Source organism: Battus philenor, unplaced genomic scaffold (genome assembly GCF_028537555.1).
Source record: "Battus philenor isolate CCGP_79_NKW_IND1 unplaced genomic scaffold, ilBatPhil1.0.hap1 SCAF_1, whole genome shotgun sequence".
NCBI classification, from domain to species: Eukaryota; Metazoa; Arthropoda; class Insecta; order Lepidoptera; family Papilionidae; genus Battus; species Battus philenor.
In genome coordinates this window covers 17,998,303-18,016,350 of record NW_027181661.1, presented here as the reverse complement: position 1 = coordinate 18,016,350, position 18,048 = coordinate 17,998,303, and the positions used below count along the sequence as shown (strand labels likewise).

The 18,048-nt window shown below is 34.6% G+C and overlaps 1 protein-coding gene across 1 annotated transcript in view; it reads right to left on the bottom strand.

The window, feature by feature from the left end:
* Positions 1-16,933: 16,933 nt before the first annotated feature.
* Positions 16,934-18,048, bottom strand: part of LOC137932913 (peptide transporter family 1-like) — a 64,250-nt gene continuing 63,135 nt past the window's right edge. The window contains exon 13 of the mRNA XM_068776603.1: positions 16,934-17,147. Coding sequence (XP_068632704.1) covers positions 16,980-17,147 — 168 coding nt within the window. The 3' untranslated portion in view covers positions 16,934-16,979. The remainder of the gene's footprint in view (positions 17,148-18,048) is intronic.

The window sequence follows — 18,048 nt, the reverse complement described above, 5'->3', positions numbered from 1 at the left end:
TTTATATTTATCAACTTTAATTATAGATAAAAAATTACATATCAATACATATATATTTGATGACCTAACAACCATGCCAACCCAATGGATGTGTGAAATAGTATTGTTTTTATTATTTCTAATTTGTATCGATCGTGTTTTTTTTTTAAATATTTTTTTTCGCTTTTACTAAACGCAGACAGTTGGGAGAGGGTTGCCGCTATTTGATACGGATCTTTCATCTCCCAGCTGCGAGGCACGACAGCGTTTTATAATTTTTTTACAATTTTTCTTACACAATAGTATTAATATTTAAAATAGGATCATACTTTTATTTTGTGCCTATTACATGTAATACCTTATTTAGTACGAAGTGCACCTTCTTCGTCTAAATTAACGCTTTCCAATATGCGATTTAGTGGTCAAATGGTGATAAGCATGCATTAAAAAACATATACAGTTGATGTACAGTGAACAGCAAAAAAAAAACTGAACTATATTTACTTCAGCCATAAATTTAAAACAAAATTAACCACTGCGGTCGGCAAATTTGATGAAAGACATATAATAACGAAAAATAGATCACCTAGTTTTTGTCGTACATGCTTAACAAATGCAGAAGATAGAAAAAAATAGTAATAGCGCGACAGCCTTGCCTAAACTAGACAAAGCACAAGGTCTATATCAAGAAGACGTAGAAGAAAATAGAAGGAATAAAACGCAAGGAGTGGATCGAATTTCTGTAAAACGGCTCTTTCATATTAATGACACAGCTAAAAAACAGAGGAATAGAACAATGAGGAGTTATGACCAAATATACAGAGACCAGCTCGTGAAGCTGACGGCAGCTGAAGCAATGAGGTGTTTTTTTAATGGCCCCCGCTATTGGAGGCCTCTCGTACGCCTAATTAGTTGGGATCAGGGTCTTTGTTTACAATTAAATTTTTCAGATCTTTCATCTTTATTCTTCACTCGCTGTCATTCTTAATTTCTTTTATTCTTACCTTATTTCCATCACAATATCTTTCATTTTGTTCTTTCATTCCTTCTTGCTTTCATCGACTTCCTTCCATCATCTTATTACTCTTAGGTGGCTATGTACATTTTTTTTCATTCCTTATTTTATTATTGACTTATTCTATTTTTTTTTCATCACAGTTTTCTTCGGGTTGTGCTTTCATAATACATTACTACATTTTTCTTATTCTATTTTTCCTATGAAGCTGTGAGGTCTCCACCAGCTGAATACATAAGGTGAAGAAGATGCAGACAAATCAAGAATGGTCATCGTATCGATGTGGGAGACATGTGCAGTGTGGGAGTCTTCTGTCTGACATGAATGCATGTACAGTATCCGGCAAATAATATTACACATCGACCTTTGGAAAGAGACAATCGGCTAACTTCGGCTTTGTATAGCATTGTCTCTGTCCCACACTATGTAACGTTTTGGCAGTCGTGCGACAGAGATTCAAACGTGTCATGTCCCGATTGGCCAATGTCATACTGCATTGGTTCTTCGATACTTTTTTTTGCCAAAAACTCGACTTATATCCTTCCGCAAACACTGTATTCACCTGGTTTGGGTCCATGTGACTTCTTTATTCAACAAACTCAAAAAGAAACAATTGGAAGAAGGTTTTGAAGGCTATGGAAAAAGTAAGTAAAGGACCAATATCTAGCCACTTCCAACCAAACCCATTCCATCCTAACCAAACAATGCGAATCACACAACCGCCACCGCCAAATTACTCAACACGTGTTTCACCCCTTCACGGGGCATCTTCAGGAGTTATGTTACACCGATTAGTGCCAAACACAGAGTCACTCTGCTTATCAGCGGGCACTTATCAGCGGGCTGGCGGGCGGTGCACTTTATTGCACAACTACCACTGCACGTGCGGAAGTGGCTAGATATTGGTCCTTTTCTTACTTAGGATATACTTTCGCGAGGTAACGCCTGATTCCATTAAATAGCTATGGAAAAAGATTATTCAGAATTTTTCGTGGACTACAAAAGGTATTGGCAAAAGTGCATTTTATCGAACGAGAATTGTTTGGTAGCGAAATTGATTTGAAAGAATAAATATAGAATTTATATTTTATACGCAAATTCATATTACTTTTTGATAACAGATATATACGTATGAGTAAACGAAAATTAAAAAGAATATAAATAAACATTATCTAATATTTTCTATCGGCTTCTATGAAATTTCAGTTGCGTCGTTTTGCACGTTCATCAAAGCCGACGTCCACTCGGCAGGAACGGGATCAATGCTGGTGTATCCTCTCCTATTGGACGACCGTCCCCTGTGTTTGGCATCTGTAAAACCCACGCCTTGGTCCAAGTGTCTACCGTCTCCCCCGCAACTCGTTTGAACATCTCAGCGGGGCGCCAGACACCCCCAATTCTTGGAGTTTCTTAAATTTAGATTTTCAAATTATTTTATTAACGAACGAACAGATTACGAAGTATATTTTATTCTTAAGGTACACCACGTTTTCTATATACATTAAGTAAATTAATAATTTTAAATATATATTTTCTCGCTTTGCCGACAATGGCGTTAGAACAGGCTTTAACTGATGATGTGGTGTGGTGATGTCTACTTTAAAGTTAACATCACCACAATCTATCCTATGCTTAGTTTATTGCTTACACTGTCCCCAACCTTTAAGTTGTACCAATGGGATCAGTACACCCGCCCCAGGATAGGGAACTATTTATGGTTGGTCTTCCCTCCACTGTCTCCGACAACATTACTCATAAAAGTGAATGTCCGTGCGCGTACGCATGTTCTCCGAGCAGGTGGTGGATTTGTAAGTCATACACACTTCACACAAAAAGCATTGACGATTCAATCTTCGCACTTGACGCCGGATAAGCTGTTTTCCATTCTAATATGGTACCGTAATTAGCTCATTTGATTCTCAGTTAGATCAGATCTAGTCTAAACTACACCCGGCTGCGCTGAATATTATCTAACACAGAGTTCCCCAAACTTTTTTGTGTCGTAGACCCCTTGCCATGTTTTTCCGTGTTGGGTAGACCCCCTACTTACCTGATATTGATTTCCTGAAAATTTCTAACTGTAGTGAAGTTAAGTGTTAAAAACTTAAAGTAAAAACACATGTCAATTTATACATTTATTAATTGAATTTAAATTAAAACTACTTTAAATAAAATTCTGTATCTGTTATGTAAAATATACGTAACATTAATTAAACATAAAATAAACTATAAATAAAATAACATAAGCAATAAGTCAATATTTTTAGTGAGAAGGATGAACCTGATGCTTTAATAATAAATTATCAACATTTGGCGTTAATTTTGTAAGACTTAATCTTAAATCTCCTCGGCTAATGATGTCCAGTCTATAAATGTTTTGATATTATAAGATAGTATGATGTAAGTAAATAGGTACTATCAGTGTATGTGTTGAGATTCACTATCGTGGACCCCTAATTTTTTTTTCGCTGACGTAGACCCCTTGCAGGTTGTCATAGACCCCTAGGGATCGATATAGACCACTTTGGGAATCATTGATCTAGCATATACATCTTTCTGTACAGTCAACTAGCCGAGGTGTGGTAACATGACCATTCACCCCGGGCGACGGTCGCCTACAACCTGTCCAGGCCTACTAACATGTCCCACGTCTGGAGTTAAACATGTAGCCACTACGAATCCTACACCAATGATCAGCATCTCACGCAGTAGGCGAGCTACTGGTTCCCGTAATATCCTAGTCCAAATGTCTCTCCGGCAACTTTGAAATGGACAGTTAGATATGTTAACAAATAAGTTTATTTTGTAGTTTATTTCACAAGTTATAATTATAAGTAACATATTATTTTTTCCATATATTTTTCCTTGAACTGTAGCGGTAGTCATTATTATCAAAATTATTAATAATAAACCAGATAAATGCGTATAACTATAATAAAAAAAAATTCATTTTACGTTTAATAATTGACATAATAAATAGCTAGCGGATCTATTCATCATTGAACTGCAGACGAGCAACAAGACGCTGGTCTGTCATAGTCTAAAATTAAATATCCTTCTGAAAAATAGCAACTTTCTCTTCACCAAGCTTTCATCGCGCGTCAAAACGTTCTAGTACTGAATGGCAGATTCGTTACAGCCAAAAATACTCGAAGAGATAAAAATTAATACATTATTACGAACAAATAGATATAATATAAATTAATAATATAATAATGACGGACAAAACAGTGCAAAAAAGTCTCCTTGTGTAACATTTTACAGTCATCTAGTGTACATTCGGGTTGATAAAAAACAGTTATAATCTCTGTCAGCCAACTTGGTGACGCAGTTTGAATAATAAAGTGATATTCGGGAGGCCGTGGCCTAAAAGGAAGATATATATATATATTGTCACGAAGGTAGGATGAGAATAGGGAAACGCAGATTCTCCAAAAATATACCTTTTTTTCTAGAGCTCGTACAACGAAAGTGGTAGCAATTCCAAAGCACCTCCATTGTGAGTCTTCTTGTTCTTCACTTCTCTTCGGGATGTAGACTAACTTAGAATGCCCCCAGTATTGGCTTTACTTACTTAGCTTATATAGCTTACTAGTATGTTAAAATTTTGATACCTGAAACTTTGAAATTATTGACATTTTTTAGCAACCCAGCTGCAGTATAAATGCAGTCGTTACATAACTAGTAATTTGGATACTCTTTCTAATGGATTTTAGTCATACTAACTTGAACATTTTCTAAACATTTTTCGTGTGTCAACTATATTGACTTTTCCTGACTTTGTGACAATAGATAAATAACGTTTGTAGGAATCGAACATTTGATTCTGATTTGACATAAATATTGAATATAGAATTACGTTGCGCATTTGATTTTTGGAAAAAAATATCTCAAGGTCTAATTAATATCAGAGCAGGGACCGGTGTTCAATTGGCCGTGCGAAAAGTTCGGTATACTGCAATTTGTGACGCTCGCTTCTAAATTAGCGTAGCGCCCTAGTTGTGAACACGTAACATCTGTAATTTGTCGCTAATTCTGGTGCACGGGCCCCGCCTGAGGTCCCCTTCTGAGGTCCCTTCGAAAGGCCACTGCGAATGTCGTGTCACGCGACCGCCACGCGACCAGGCCACGCCCTACACTCCGTGAGAGCCCTCGCAAGGGTGCTTCGCTGCAGATGTGGATGGGGAAGACACACTTCACGATGTTCGCAAATAAAACGTAAACACTATAAGCGGTCATATGATAAAACTGATATAATAAAATATAATATAATAAAACACGAAATAATTCGACATAGGACCGAAAAGTATTGTCGCTTTCTTAAGTTAAACTTACACGACTACATTTTTAACAAGTTTCTTTATAATCAACAATATATTCACCTTCGTTATCAACAACCTTTTGCCATCTAGTATACAAAATCAACACTGGAGCGGTAACAAATGATTCGGTTTTTCTGTAAAATATGTCGATATAAACGAGAATACTTTCCGGTCTTCCTTATTATACATAGTATATTGAAATTAATTAGTGGTTACTATCTGTTCTTATAGACTTCGAAATAAATTAATCTTACAAAACGTAATTAAATTTGTTATCTATAATCGACGATATAAATTTGCAGCGAGCAATTTCAAAGTGTAGCTTGTAACGCGTGAAGTTCATAATGACCTGTCGATAAAGGTGTCAAAGTTTTTTTATATCTATTATTTTTCACTTTGTTTACGTCAAAAGGAAATTATGATCAGAATAAAATTTAATAAAAATTTTAAATTAATACGTCTGTGTATATATTGCTGTGTTTAAAAAGTAATTTGAAATAGTCATTTAAAACTACCGGGTATTACGATGGTAGGATGGTAGGCTGGTAATTTTTTTCCTAGGTTGGTAGTACTGTCTTTAACATTTGCCAAGCGTCTGTTTGTTAAAAGTTGGATAATCATTTGGCAGTCCAAGCCATTTTAAGAGTAATAAAAAATTCCGACAATATACTATTGTAATAAAAAAGCAAAGTAAAATTTTTATTTAAAACCGACGATAGCCACGTACATGAAATCACAAGATTTTGTATTTTAATAATCGTAGACACAATTAGAGACTTCGCTGATAGTGTTGGAATATTATTTTACTTAACCCGAACAATTTTCAAGGATGTTTTTTTGTCACAAACGCGTCAAGTTTTGATCGATGTCATACTGCATTGGTTCTTCAGTAAACTCTAAAAAATTGAATTGAAGAAGATCTTGAAGGCTATGTCGGAAAAAGACTGTCAAGACTTTTTCGTGAACTGAAAAAAAAAGCGTTGTCAAAAGTGTGTTTTATCGGTAAAATTGATTTGGAAGAATAAATTAACACCTCACTTTTTGTTAACATAATTAAATAAAGATATATAATGAATGTTACAAGGCATAATAGCTTGTAAGTTTTTTATCGATTTTATTCGCATTTTTATATGTCTTACAACATCTTCGAAAAAGGTTCTTATGCAATAACATATAAAAAATTGTGACATAACTCTGCAAGATTATGACTAACCATCCTTACCCTATCATCCCCTTATAGGGAGTATTATTTTGTAAAATACGTTCTTAGCTGATCTTTGCTATATAATTTAAATATTTATACCAAAATTTATGTTTCTAAGATATATAGTTTCATAGATACCATGATGAGTCAGTGCATTGGTGAAAATCTCTTGTAATATATTACGCAATATAATTTTTTGGGCATTTTAAAATCAAGCAATATCTATTGCATATAAATTATAATTATTTACCATATATTTCATTAACAAATAAATTGATTAATCCGAATTAAAATTTTTATTTCACCACGCTAATAACTTCTAGCAATACAAAGATCAAAACTCTGTATGATCTTTTGTAATCGCAAACATATTCCGCGTGGAACGAATCGACACTAATACACAATCAATAACTTTGAAAATATATCTATTAATTATTTTTATTTCAATGAGTCTGGGAATTTTCTTACCAGAACTGTCTTTCGAGTCGGAGTTATCTTCCTATTGGGACAACAATACCGACATACTATGTTGATTGACTTATCGAAAGTGCCTTTTCGAATAAAGAATATTTTGATTTAGATATAATGTATTACATATGTTCAAATTGATGACACATGCACTGCAAGCCATAGGCCTTGAAGATAATTATAAATATGTAATGTACAGTATATTTAAAGAATTATTCATCCTGTAGGATGAGAAAATAAAGGTCGACCAAGTCAGCTGGAATATACACACTTCTACATCGGACCTCCGTACCAACTAATATATAATCGAGTATTCCAAATTGTATTGTTAATATGTATAAATTTTAGCTGTACGGGTAACCATAAGAGTAAATTGTGTAATTGTAAAAAAATTATAAAACGCTATCGTGCTTCGCAGCTGGGAGAAGAAAGATCCGTATCAAATAGCGGCAACCCTCTCTCAACTGTCTGCGTTTAGTAAAAGCGAAAAAAAAAATATTGTTAAAAAAACACTAGCGATACAAATTAGAATTAATAAATAAAAAAACTTCAGACCTCCTGTTTTTATTCCTACAGGTAGAATCCATGTCTCTAGACAGAATTCCACACTGGATAATAGCATCACCAATGTGAGATTCTTCGAAGTCGAAAGTAAAGCTATGTCATTCAAGCTTCGCCCATATTTATACGTATGTATATAAACAAATATATTTCTGTTTAATTCCCCTTTTCGATTCGCCACTGATGACGTAAGATCCTAAAGATGCAATGAAATCTTATACCAGGGACGGAACAGACCCTTAGAATCCGTGAAGATGAACAACTAGTACAGTAGTAGTAGCCACAAATGCGACAACTAGTTTCAATATTTATATGTTAGATAGATATGTTACAAAAAGTTTAAATTTTTATACCATTAAATACATATCATACCAAAAGTTATTTACAGTAATAAAAAAACTAAATTTATTAATAATATTTTTATTGAAATAAGTTATAATTTGTAGTAGAAATAAAAGCTATATTCATTTTATTTTATTTATATTTAAATAATCATGATTACATGCTTTTTAAATTAGATTAAGGTGTATAGGTAGATAAAGTCTTTGTTCAACTGATTTTAATTTTCGAAAATTCTTTTTAACCTACTGATAAAATTAGTTTTAGGCATATAGGTAGATAGATACCTATTTATAAACCTATATATAATATAAACCTAGATTTAATGCTAGTTTAAGGTGTATAGGTAGATAAAGTCTGCTCAACTGATTTTAGTTTTCAAAAATTCTTTTTAGCCTAGTTTTAATGCTAGTTTAAGGTGTGTAGATGGATAAAGTCTTTGTTCAACTGATTTTAATTTTCAAAAATTCTTTTTAACCTATTTTTAAAATTAGTTTTAGGCCTATAGGTAGACAAATTCGTTGTTCATTTAAATTTATTTTTAAATTGTAAGTAATATTTATAATTTTTTTAGTAATTAATAAGATCTTAGAAGTAAAAACTAAGTTATCAATTAGAATCCCATGGCAAATGTCAAGCGCTTCGACCCTAAGTGTAAAAGGATAAATTCACAAAAATCACTCGCAAATCTCGAGTGTACTTCGCGTGCGTGCAATAACAGTGTTTATAATAACTTATGGACGTGTATTAATTAAGTTCAGACGGAACAGAGCGGGCGCTAGGCGTCGGAACATGTCCGGGACACTTTGTGAGACGCGTGGCGGCCGCGTGGCCCCGGGGTTTGGGATTGGTTTTGGCACAAAGCACGGGAACCCACGTGCAGGCCAGATAATCCCGGAACGGCGTACGCGACCAAATAAATAAATTAACCGGAGGCCAACGCTTTAAGGTTTTGAATTTAAATTGTGGATTGTGAGAAAATTAATTTAGTCTTTGTTACGAATACAGCTTATGTCGATTTCGTTTTAGTGATGAAAATATTGCTGCCTCTATTGGTGTGTTGTTATAAATTTATTTGATGCAAGATTTCTTTAGTATATACAACTGTATATCTTTACATGGCATATGCGGAACATACTGTCATAATTCTTATGTTTTAATTTCATTTTTAATTTTTTTTAAATATTCTTTCTTTTAAACAGATGGACGAACTTTGTAAGGCACAGGCCTTTCATAGATCACCCGATCTACATTATATATATAACTATGGCGTCGGTCTACCAAGTGGCAGCTTACCCATATTGCTTTTACCGACTCGTAGTTGCCACTTTACAACCTTTCGGCTCCGATCACTGTCATTTTAGACGTGAATTTCTTTGAGGTATCACTTCGTAAAGTAAAAAGTTTTTTTTTAGAATGGCCCCCGTTATTGGGGGCCTCTCGTACCCCTATCTTTGGTGGGACAGGGACTTTATGGGCAATGTTATTTATTCACATAATTATTTTTTATTTTCATTCTCTACTTTCATACTTCACATAATCTTTCATTCTATTCTTTTATGCCACAATTCTGCTTTCTTTCCCTTTTGCTCTGTTTACCTATCTTTCATCCTCTTTTCATTTTACATTTTCTTAATTTCTATTTTTATTGTATCACATTTTTATCTATTCTATATCACAGTTTTATATTTTTTTTTAACTTGTCTTGTTAATTTTTATTTGTTGTCTATGCCTAACTTTCATTTCTTTCTATTGCATATTGTGTGATTCTTTTGCAATAAGAGAGGAATTCTTCCCTGGTATCCTTTCCGCTTATCAGGGAGGCTATTGACTCCTCCCTGATTTCGACGCCAGACCGGCTCTCGAAGCCGAAAAGTAAAAAGTTATAGATAGATAACAGAGAAGATTTATATTGGTCTTGTGATGAAGATGTTGGTGTTAAAATGGTATCACGAACCATGCCGAGACAAAGATTTAGCGACATAAAAAAGAATCTTAATTTTGCCAAATACTACTTGCTTCATCATTATAAAGCAAGTAGTACCAGAGATAAGATGTTCAAAGTACGGAAATTGGCTGATATCATTATGAATAAATTGCTACAGTGGGGTGTGATGCACGATGTTTCAATTGATGAATAAATGGTAAAATATTTTGGTCATCATCCTGCTAAATAATTTATCCGAAGTAAGCCAGTGCGTTTCGGCTATTAAAATTGGGCGGCAGCAAGTTCTACGGGATACTGCTATACATTTGATTTTTACTGTGTAAAAGTTGAGATAATTTCTCGTGACCACTTAGGATCTGGAGTATTCAAAACATTACTACAAAAATTTATACTACAAAAAATTACTAAAAACATTGTGCTTAGAAAAAAGTTGTTTTGAAATTTTTCACACATAATACGCCACTGTAATTGGTTGAGTACATCCCTGTAAAACTGACTCAAATTGTAAATTTATATATATATATATATATATAAGTAACATTTTAATATATAATATAGGATTTTTTCAACATGAACCATGTTAATTAATTTTAAAAAGCATTAAACATATAAACGTAGATTTGTTTTTCCATTTTTTTTAATTAAATTTAATCAAAATATTTTTTGACGTCACTGATATTGAATTTACAAAACTGAACGAGATTATATCTTTGACATGGCTTCATGTTGAAAAAAAAAAAAACCTAAAACACGTTGTTCCATAAATCAACGTCAACGACCGGAAACTAAAATTAAAGTCATTCAAAAAACATTGCCGCACAGGCTACTGGGTTAAGGATAGTGATCAACCGGAAAATTCAGTTGAAAATAGTGGATAGAATATTTTAACATCACCGCAAACTAAGTGTTCCGGTGTTATCTCAACGACTTGTCAATAGGGGGTGAACAAAATCGTTCCTCTTTATCTCCGTAACCCCAACCCGTATTTGTCTGTCTGTTTGTTGTATTTAAGCATTTATTATACGCAATTATTAACAAGTCGACGGCAGGCTTGCACGATTGAATAGCGTACAGTGGTGCTCAAACTGTCACTATTTTTTTAAAAACGAAATAGTCAAGGCCGCTAGAATTAGTGCTAGCAGCACAACATCGGTCATAGTGGCGTCTATCTTACAGTGCTTGTATATCGGCCTGAAAAGTAGAAGATGAATAATAAAATGACTATCCCGTTTTTAAAATAACAGTTTTAATATTTGGTAATCTAATATATAAAATTATCGTGTCACGGTGTTCGAACTTGAACTCCTCTGAAACGGCTCGACCGATTTTTACCAAATTTTATATGCGTATTCAGTAGGTATGAGAATCGGCTACTATCTATTTTCCATACTCCTAAGTGATAAGGGTGGTCCACCCCTAATTTTTTGGTTTTTATTTTATTATGATACAGCATACCAAAATACATACAACCCTAAATTTTCACCCCTCTACGATTAACCCTTATTTTTTATTTGTTAATTAAAAACTTTAATTTTTTTTTGCAAAACGTTTGCGGGATCAGCTAGTAATAGATAAAGACAGAAAATAAGTCTGAAAAATTAAATTGTCTTTTAAAAGATACAATATCACTAACCTATGAATTGTATATGTCACACATCCTATATAAGGGTGCAAATTTACAGATTTTTGTTTTGTTTTGTGGGATGTAACAGTTTGAGAACCGCTATATAATGACCCCATTTAACCAGTGAAGTGTGGAGGGTAAACTGCAGTCCCATGACGCATCGCCGACAAGTACAAACCGCGCCGTCCTATGGGAACAACACACAATTTATCCAAAGCCAATTGTTTAACGCGGTCATGCCATTTCACTAAACAGATTGAAGTTTGTTTTTAAAATGTACTTAACTAATAAGGGTGGGTTACTTCATATTATACAATGAATTTTAACATATTGTTTTTAACTATAATTAAGTTAGATATTGACTGAATTTTCGTATCACGGTGGAGACATAAATGTAGTAATTATTGACGTAAACAAACTGTGTTTAGAGGCTTTTTAAAATTAAACCTATAATAATTGATATTTTCAAAAAAATTTTTAGATTTATTAATTATTATTTTTATTAATTTGAGCATAGGTAATTATTTTGTACAAAATTAGTCGAAAAAAAATATAAAAAAATAGTTTTTTTGTGTTCCTCTAATTATGTCGGTGTGTGTATGTATCATATGCCTAAGTAGATAGCTGATTAGTAATTATAAATCTCAAAAGATATGTTATATTCTATCAAAAAGTAAGGTGAAATTATTAACTAGAGAGAAGCGTTCGTGGAGTTTTTTTCACTTCGTAGTAGTGATAATAATAAGGGTAATAGCAACGTGCCAAGCAGAGATTCGACTCTTCCGAATGTCCTTAAATCGGAATACTAAGTATGATCGACAAGTGACAGATCTATACCGAGATCCTCTGGAAGCCTTTGAACTTAGTCACTCCTAGTAAAATAATATGTAGCGGCCTGAACCTACACTCTTACGGGAGGTCTAGTGTTTCGCTATTTTAAAAGAGGTCATATATTAGGCGCTTTATGCATCCTACCATTTCATACTCGTGGTATCTGTTCATGCATTTGGGCATCGGCGAGGGTCCTAAATTGTCATTTGAAATAGGAGAGCCACGTTCAAATCAAAGTTTTCGCGCTTGAATATTTATTGACAACTAGCTGATCGCGCAAACGTTGTTTTGCAAAAAAAAAATTGATATTTTAATTTACAAATAAAAAATAAGGGTTGATCGTAGAGTGGTGAAAATTTAGGTTTGTATGTATTTTTGTATGCTGTATCATAATAAAATAAAAACAAAAAAAATTGTCTAAAAAATTAAAAATAAAATTTAGGGGTGGACCACCCTTATCACTTAGGGGTATGGAAAATAGATAGTAGCCGATTCTCAGACCTACTGAATACGCATATTAAATTTGGTAAAAATCGGTCGAGCCGTTTCGGAGGAGTTCAAGTTCGAAAACCGTGACACGAGAATTTTATATATTAGATTTGCGATTTCTCTAACGGTGTTGGAATATCAGTTCTCTCAGCCCAAATAATTTTAAAGGATTTTTTGTATCTCAAAAGTGTCACGCCTGCATTGGTTCTTCGTGATTTACCAAAAAACTGAACTTATATCGTTCCACAACCACCGTATGCGCCTGATTTGGCTACGTGCAACTTCTGGCTACTCAGAAAACTCAAAAGCCTTTCTGACACGATTGTGAAGATAAAAACTGAATCCAAGTAGATCTTGAAAGCTATACTGGCAAAAGACAATTCCGACTGTTTCATAGACTGGAAAAAGCTTTAGAAAAAGTGCGTTTTATCGAATGATGATTACTTTGAAGGTGATGAAGTTGATAGAATTAAATTTTACAAATTCACTTTACTTTTAGACCACAGTATTATATTTCCAAATAATAGATTCAATATTATAAGTAGTACAGAAAGTAAATTTAAACCAAATTTAATAACAATATCTAGTTTTTTTACGCAATTCGCACATACGTATTAAAAAAATGAGAATCGATTATAAAAATTTACGTAATATACTTTGCTTATATAACTCAATAGTAATTTCACCTTTAATGCGATGAAATAAGGTTGAATATCATGCCAAATCGATACTCGAAACGTTTATTCTGTTTCGAAATTAACAGCGTGTTTTAATTTTTTATTTATTTAAAAATAGCCCATTATTTATTTATAGGTCTCCATAGACTAATAGGACTGGTATAAAGCTGCCAGCATTTGCAACTTTCGAGGACATTAATAAAGTTATCTGTCCATCTGGTCGGAGAACTTTTTCCGCTGGTCCGAGGTGAATACTCCAGAAATTTAAGGCTCCAGCCGCTATGTATCTTCTTCACCGCCTTCAACGTGCAAGCTATACTCCTGCATTTCGCTTACAAATACCTTCATTTACAGAACTACATCCTCTAGAATTAATTGAAAACAGAATAGACTTACACTAAATATTATAGTTAGAGTTGTACTTAATCATACGAGCGTCAAAACTTAAAACGATTATGTGAATTGATATAAAAAACCCTTAATTTGAACTTTATTGCATTGAGATAAAGGTCAATCGAATTAGAAATGAAAAGATCCGCAAAACAACCAAGATCACCGATGTAGCTCGAAGAATTGCACATCTGAAGTGGCAGTGTCCGGGGTAATTCGCTCGTGCAACCAATGGGGCTGAAAGGTTCTCGAGTGGCCACCACGAGGTGATAAGTCTCTGGACCCAGACAGCGCAAGACAGGTCATGGTGACGATCTTGGAGGTAACCTTATACCTTGCAGTGGGTCACCGACTGATAAGAAGATAGTTCATTCGTGTCAAAGAGATTGCATCTTTAAACGTATAATCAATGTCAAATATTTACCCTGTATCCTTACAACTGTTACAAAGCACGAGTTACAGAACCCTTTTAACAATAAACACGAAACCCTAGGATTAAGAACTTGCCGTAAACACGTGCGACCTTGAAGTTATTTATAGATTTTTGTGCACGATACTCGGTAATTCTTACCGAATACTATCTCGAACTTACTAGAACTTTATACGTAGTATAAATAAGTGTACTCCCCATGACGACAGTTCAGTGTTAGTTTTCGAGTTATAAGATTAAGATCTACGATCAGTGCGAATCGAGCTAATTTAGAAATAGAAATTAAAACTACATTGTAACACATTTGCAGTTGTAACGTTTTCCATTAGACAGACACAAAGTAAACATAGTATTAACATATCACGATTCAGAGATAAAATACTATAAAAGATAATTTCTAGACGAGGTTATCAAAGATGTTATTTTAATAGAACATACGTAATTATGTATTCTGATTATACGGATCATCGCTTACTTGGGACACGTTCTTCGACACCAACGATACAATCTCCTTCAACTTATCATGATGGGAAAGGTCGCTGGTAAAAGGAAGGTTGGTAGGAGAAAGAAGTCGTGGCTTCGTAACATTAGAGAGTGGACTGGAATCGCCAGCGCTGCTGAGCTATTACGCAGAACCAAAAATAAGGAAGAGAGCAGGAAGCTGATAGCCAACCTCCACTAGTTGGAGAGGCACTTCAAGAAGAAGAAGAAGATTATATGGAGAGGAATGTCACTGCTTATTTTATAAAACTCTATGTTTTATAAAAAAGGTCTTATTTGCCATGGCTCATCATCCACGAGGCTCAGGGGTTCAAGAGCGAGGAGGCCATCATCCGTCGAACAAAAGACACCCTTGAGCTGTATAAGTGTCCAGTGCGGTGGTAGCAATATCACGTCACACACGTGCGTGTATTGCACGGACGAGACTCAAGATGCGATCGCAAGATTCGTCGATGTGAATACGGCACCGCACAGATACCGGCGCATAACCTGAGGATACCAATATGGAGTACGTATTTCTACGACGTAATTTTAAAAACCGGACACTGGATTTTAATAAACACTAACATACAAACAGCGCCAGAATTTTCTTTTGTAAAAACAAAATGCTAATGTCTGTGAATATAGATCCTAGTAAATAAAATATCTCTTACAGAAACCTCAACACAATCTGTTACATTAGTTATTCCACTAGATATTAATATGGTTCTATTTAAAAAAAATATTTTTTTTTTTCAAAATAATTTTAATGCCTTATCAAAACATTAATAATTAAATGAAACAGAAAACTATATTTAACGATTTACTATATAATAATAAAACAATATATGAAACTATTATAATCATCCTGTATACATGTTTTTTTGTACCTTCTTATTTCATATGGAAGGTACATGTTATAAATAAAAATTAGTTTTGTATTTTATTTATGTTTCTCTAATAACATCAGACGATAGATGCCGTCTGAAACCTCTCCTAGATTATTAAAAGAAGTTATTTTGCATCTGTTATTATCTGCCGCTAAATGAAAAAGATATTTTACATATGTTACATTTATTATCATTTATATTTCTCCTTACCGCTAATTCATTATTTTTGTTTATACGACACATTATTAATGTCTTACTATTTACATAGATTGCCTATTGCTATATTTATATATCACCTAAATGATCTATTAATTATTTTATTTATATGTACAAAGTGAGAGAGACTTGAGACTTTAGTAGCACAGCCAAATATCATTGGCGAATATAAAGCTCAACGAATCCGCTCGCTTGGTCACTTGGAGCGAATGGGATCGGATCGGAGCGTGAAGGTGGCGTACCTGGAAAAACCGAGGGGTCGAAGACCAGTGGGTAGACCCAGGTATCGCTGGATCGATCGCGTTGAGGCAGACTTGCGCGAATTGAATGTCAACCAATGGCAGACGATGGTGCAAGATAGAGGAAAGTGGAAGTCTCTCGCTTCGGAGGCCAAGACCCACTTTGGGTCACTAAGCTAGCGGAGTAGTAGTAGTAGTACAAAGTATGTGCCTTATATTTACAATAAATTGATGGTATCGTTGTAAAAAATGTTTACTATGTCTTGTGTTGCTCGCATTCAGGCACCTCTTATTGTTTCTGTTGATGTTAATGCTGTTACCTAAGGCTTTTACAGCTTCATCGGTACTGAGTTCACGGAGCGGAAGGGTCCGTGAACTAGATTTAAAACTAGAAACTAAAAGCTGGTGGGGCGCCTACCAGTTGCACGGGGACGCTCGCATGTTGTTAAGGCTCTTCGCGGTAGAGCTTTGACGGGGTGTGTTGCTGGAGTGTGCTTGCGGGTTGGGACGGCAGCGTGGACCACAGGCGAGCCGAAGAGGGATACGGATCCAACCACGGTTCGTCCAGGCTGTTAGGGAGCGGGCGGCCGCTCGCTAAAAACGGGTTCAGGCACCTTTTTGCGACTTTCGACTAATATGGGGCTAGCATATGCTGCCACTAGATCCTTTTGACCCTAACAGAGGTCAGTTACAAGGGTTATTACCCCAGCCAGATTTCAGATGATTTCAGATGAGCAAATCTCCTCATTTCATATCTATAAATTTACTTAATTATATCTAAGATTTTACACTAAGTGATAAAGAAAGAAATCAAACAAAAATTTTATACATATATAAACAATGATATATTTTAAATAAGTCTTTAATAATCTAACATCTAATTATCTTTTCCGGGTACGATTGTCTTTTCTGGCATCTTGATCTCCTCTACAGCTATATCTTCGTTGCTGGATTTCAATTCCACGTATTTATATCGGAGTGCCATTGCGGTGAAGATCATCATGTCAAGCATCATCAGACCAGCGAAAAGGAAGAACTCCTTCCACTGGAAAATTATTAATTATTGATTATAACTATCGCTATATTTTAATCATATATAGTGCTTCATCATCTTAACCATCATTACTTCAACCCTGGAACATTCAATCCTTAACTAGTTTCCTAATAGAACCGGCTTTAAAAAGCAGATCATATATACCTTGTAAATAGACTACCGCATTCTGTAATACATATCACGTTAAAGATGTTCTATTTTTAAAATTATACTTAATATCCATAAATCTCTCTATAAGTTTTCGAAAGTTGATAGTATGTTTATGAAGAAAAGTTATACTTGATCTTTTTATGTGACAAAATAAGCGTTCGCTTATGATTTAAAAACTTCATAATAATAATACTTTTAAGATGTAAGTACCGTAAGATGTCCAATGTTGGACAAAAGCCTACCCTGGAGTTTGGCGACTTTCAGATCCAATAGAATATAAACGACATCATAAACATGTCAGCTGATAGAAGCCTTCTGTACATCATATACGTTCTCAAAACATCGCTACTTGAATCCAGTGAGTTCTCGTGAGCTTGACTATGATATCAATTCACTAAGTGAGCAGCAACCCATACCCCAGAATCAACATAAATGAATAAGAAAAGGACCAATATTTAGCCACTTCCGCACAGGCAGTGGTAGTCGTGCAACAAAGACATAGTAAACTCTGTGTTTGGCACTAATCGGTGTAACATAACTCCTGAAGATGCCCCGTGGAGGGGTGAAACACGTGTTGAGTGATTTGACGGTAGCGGTTGTGTAGTTCGCATTGTTTGCCGCATGCGCATTTGTCAGCGGGCTGGCGGGCGGTGCACTTTGTTGCACGACTACCACTGCATATGCGGAAGTGGCTAAATATTGGTCCTTTTCTTACTTAGGATGGACTTCCGCAAAGTAACGC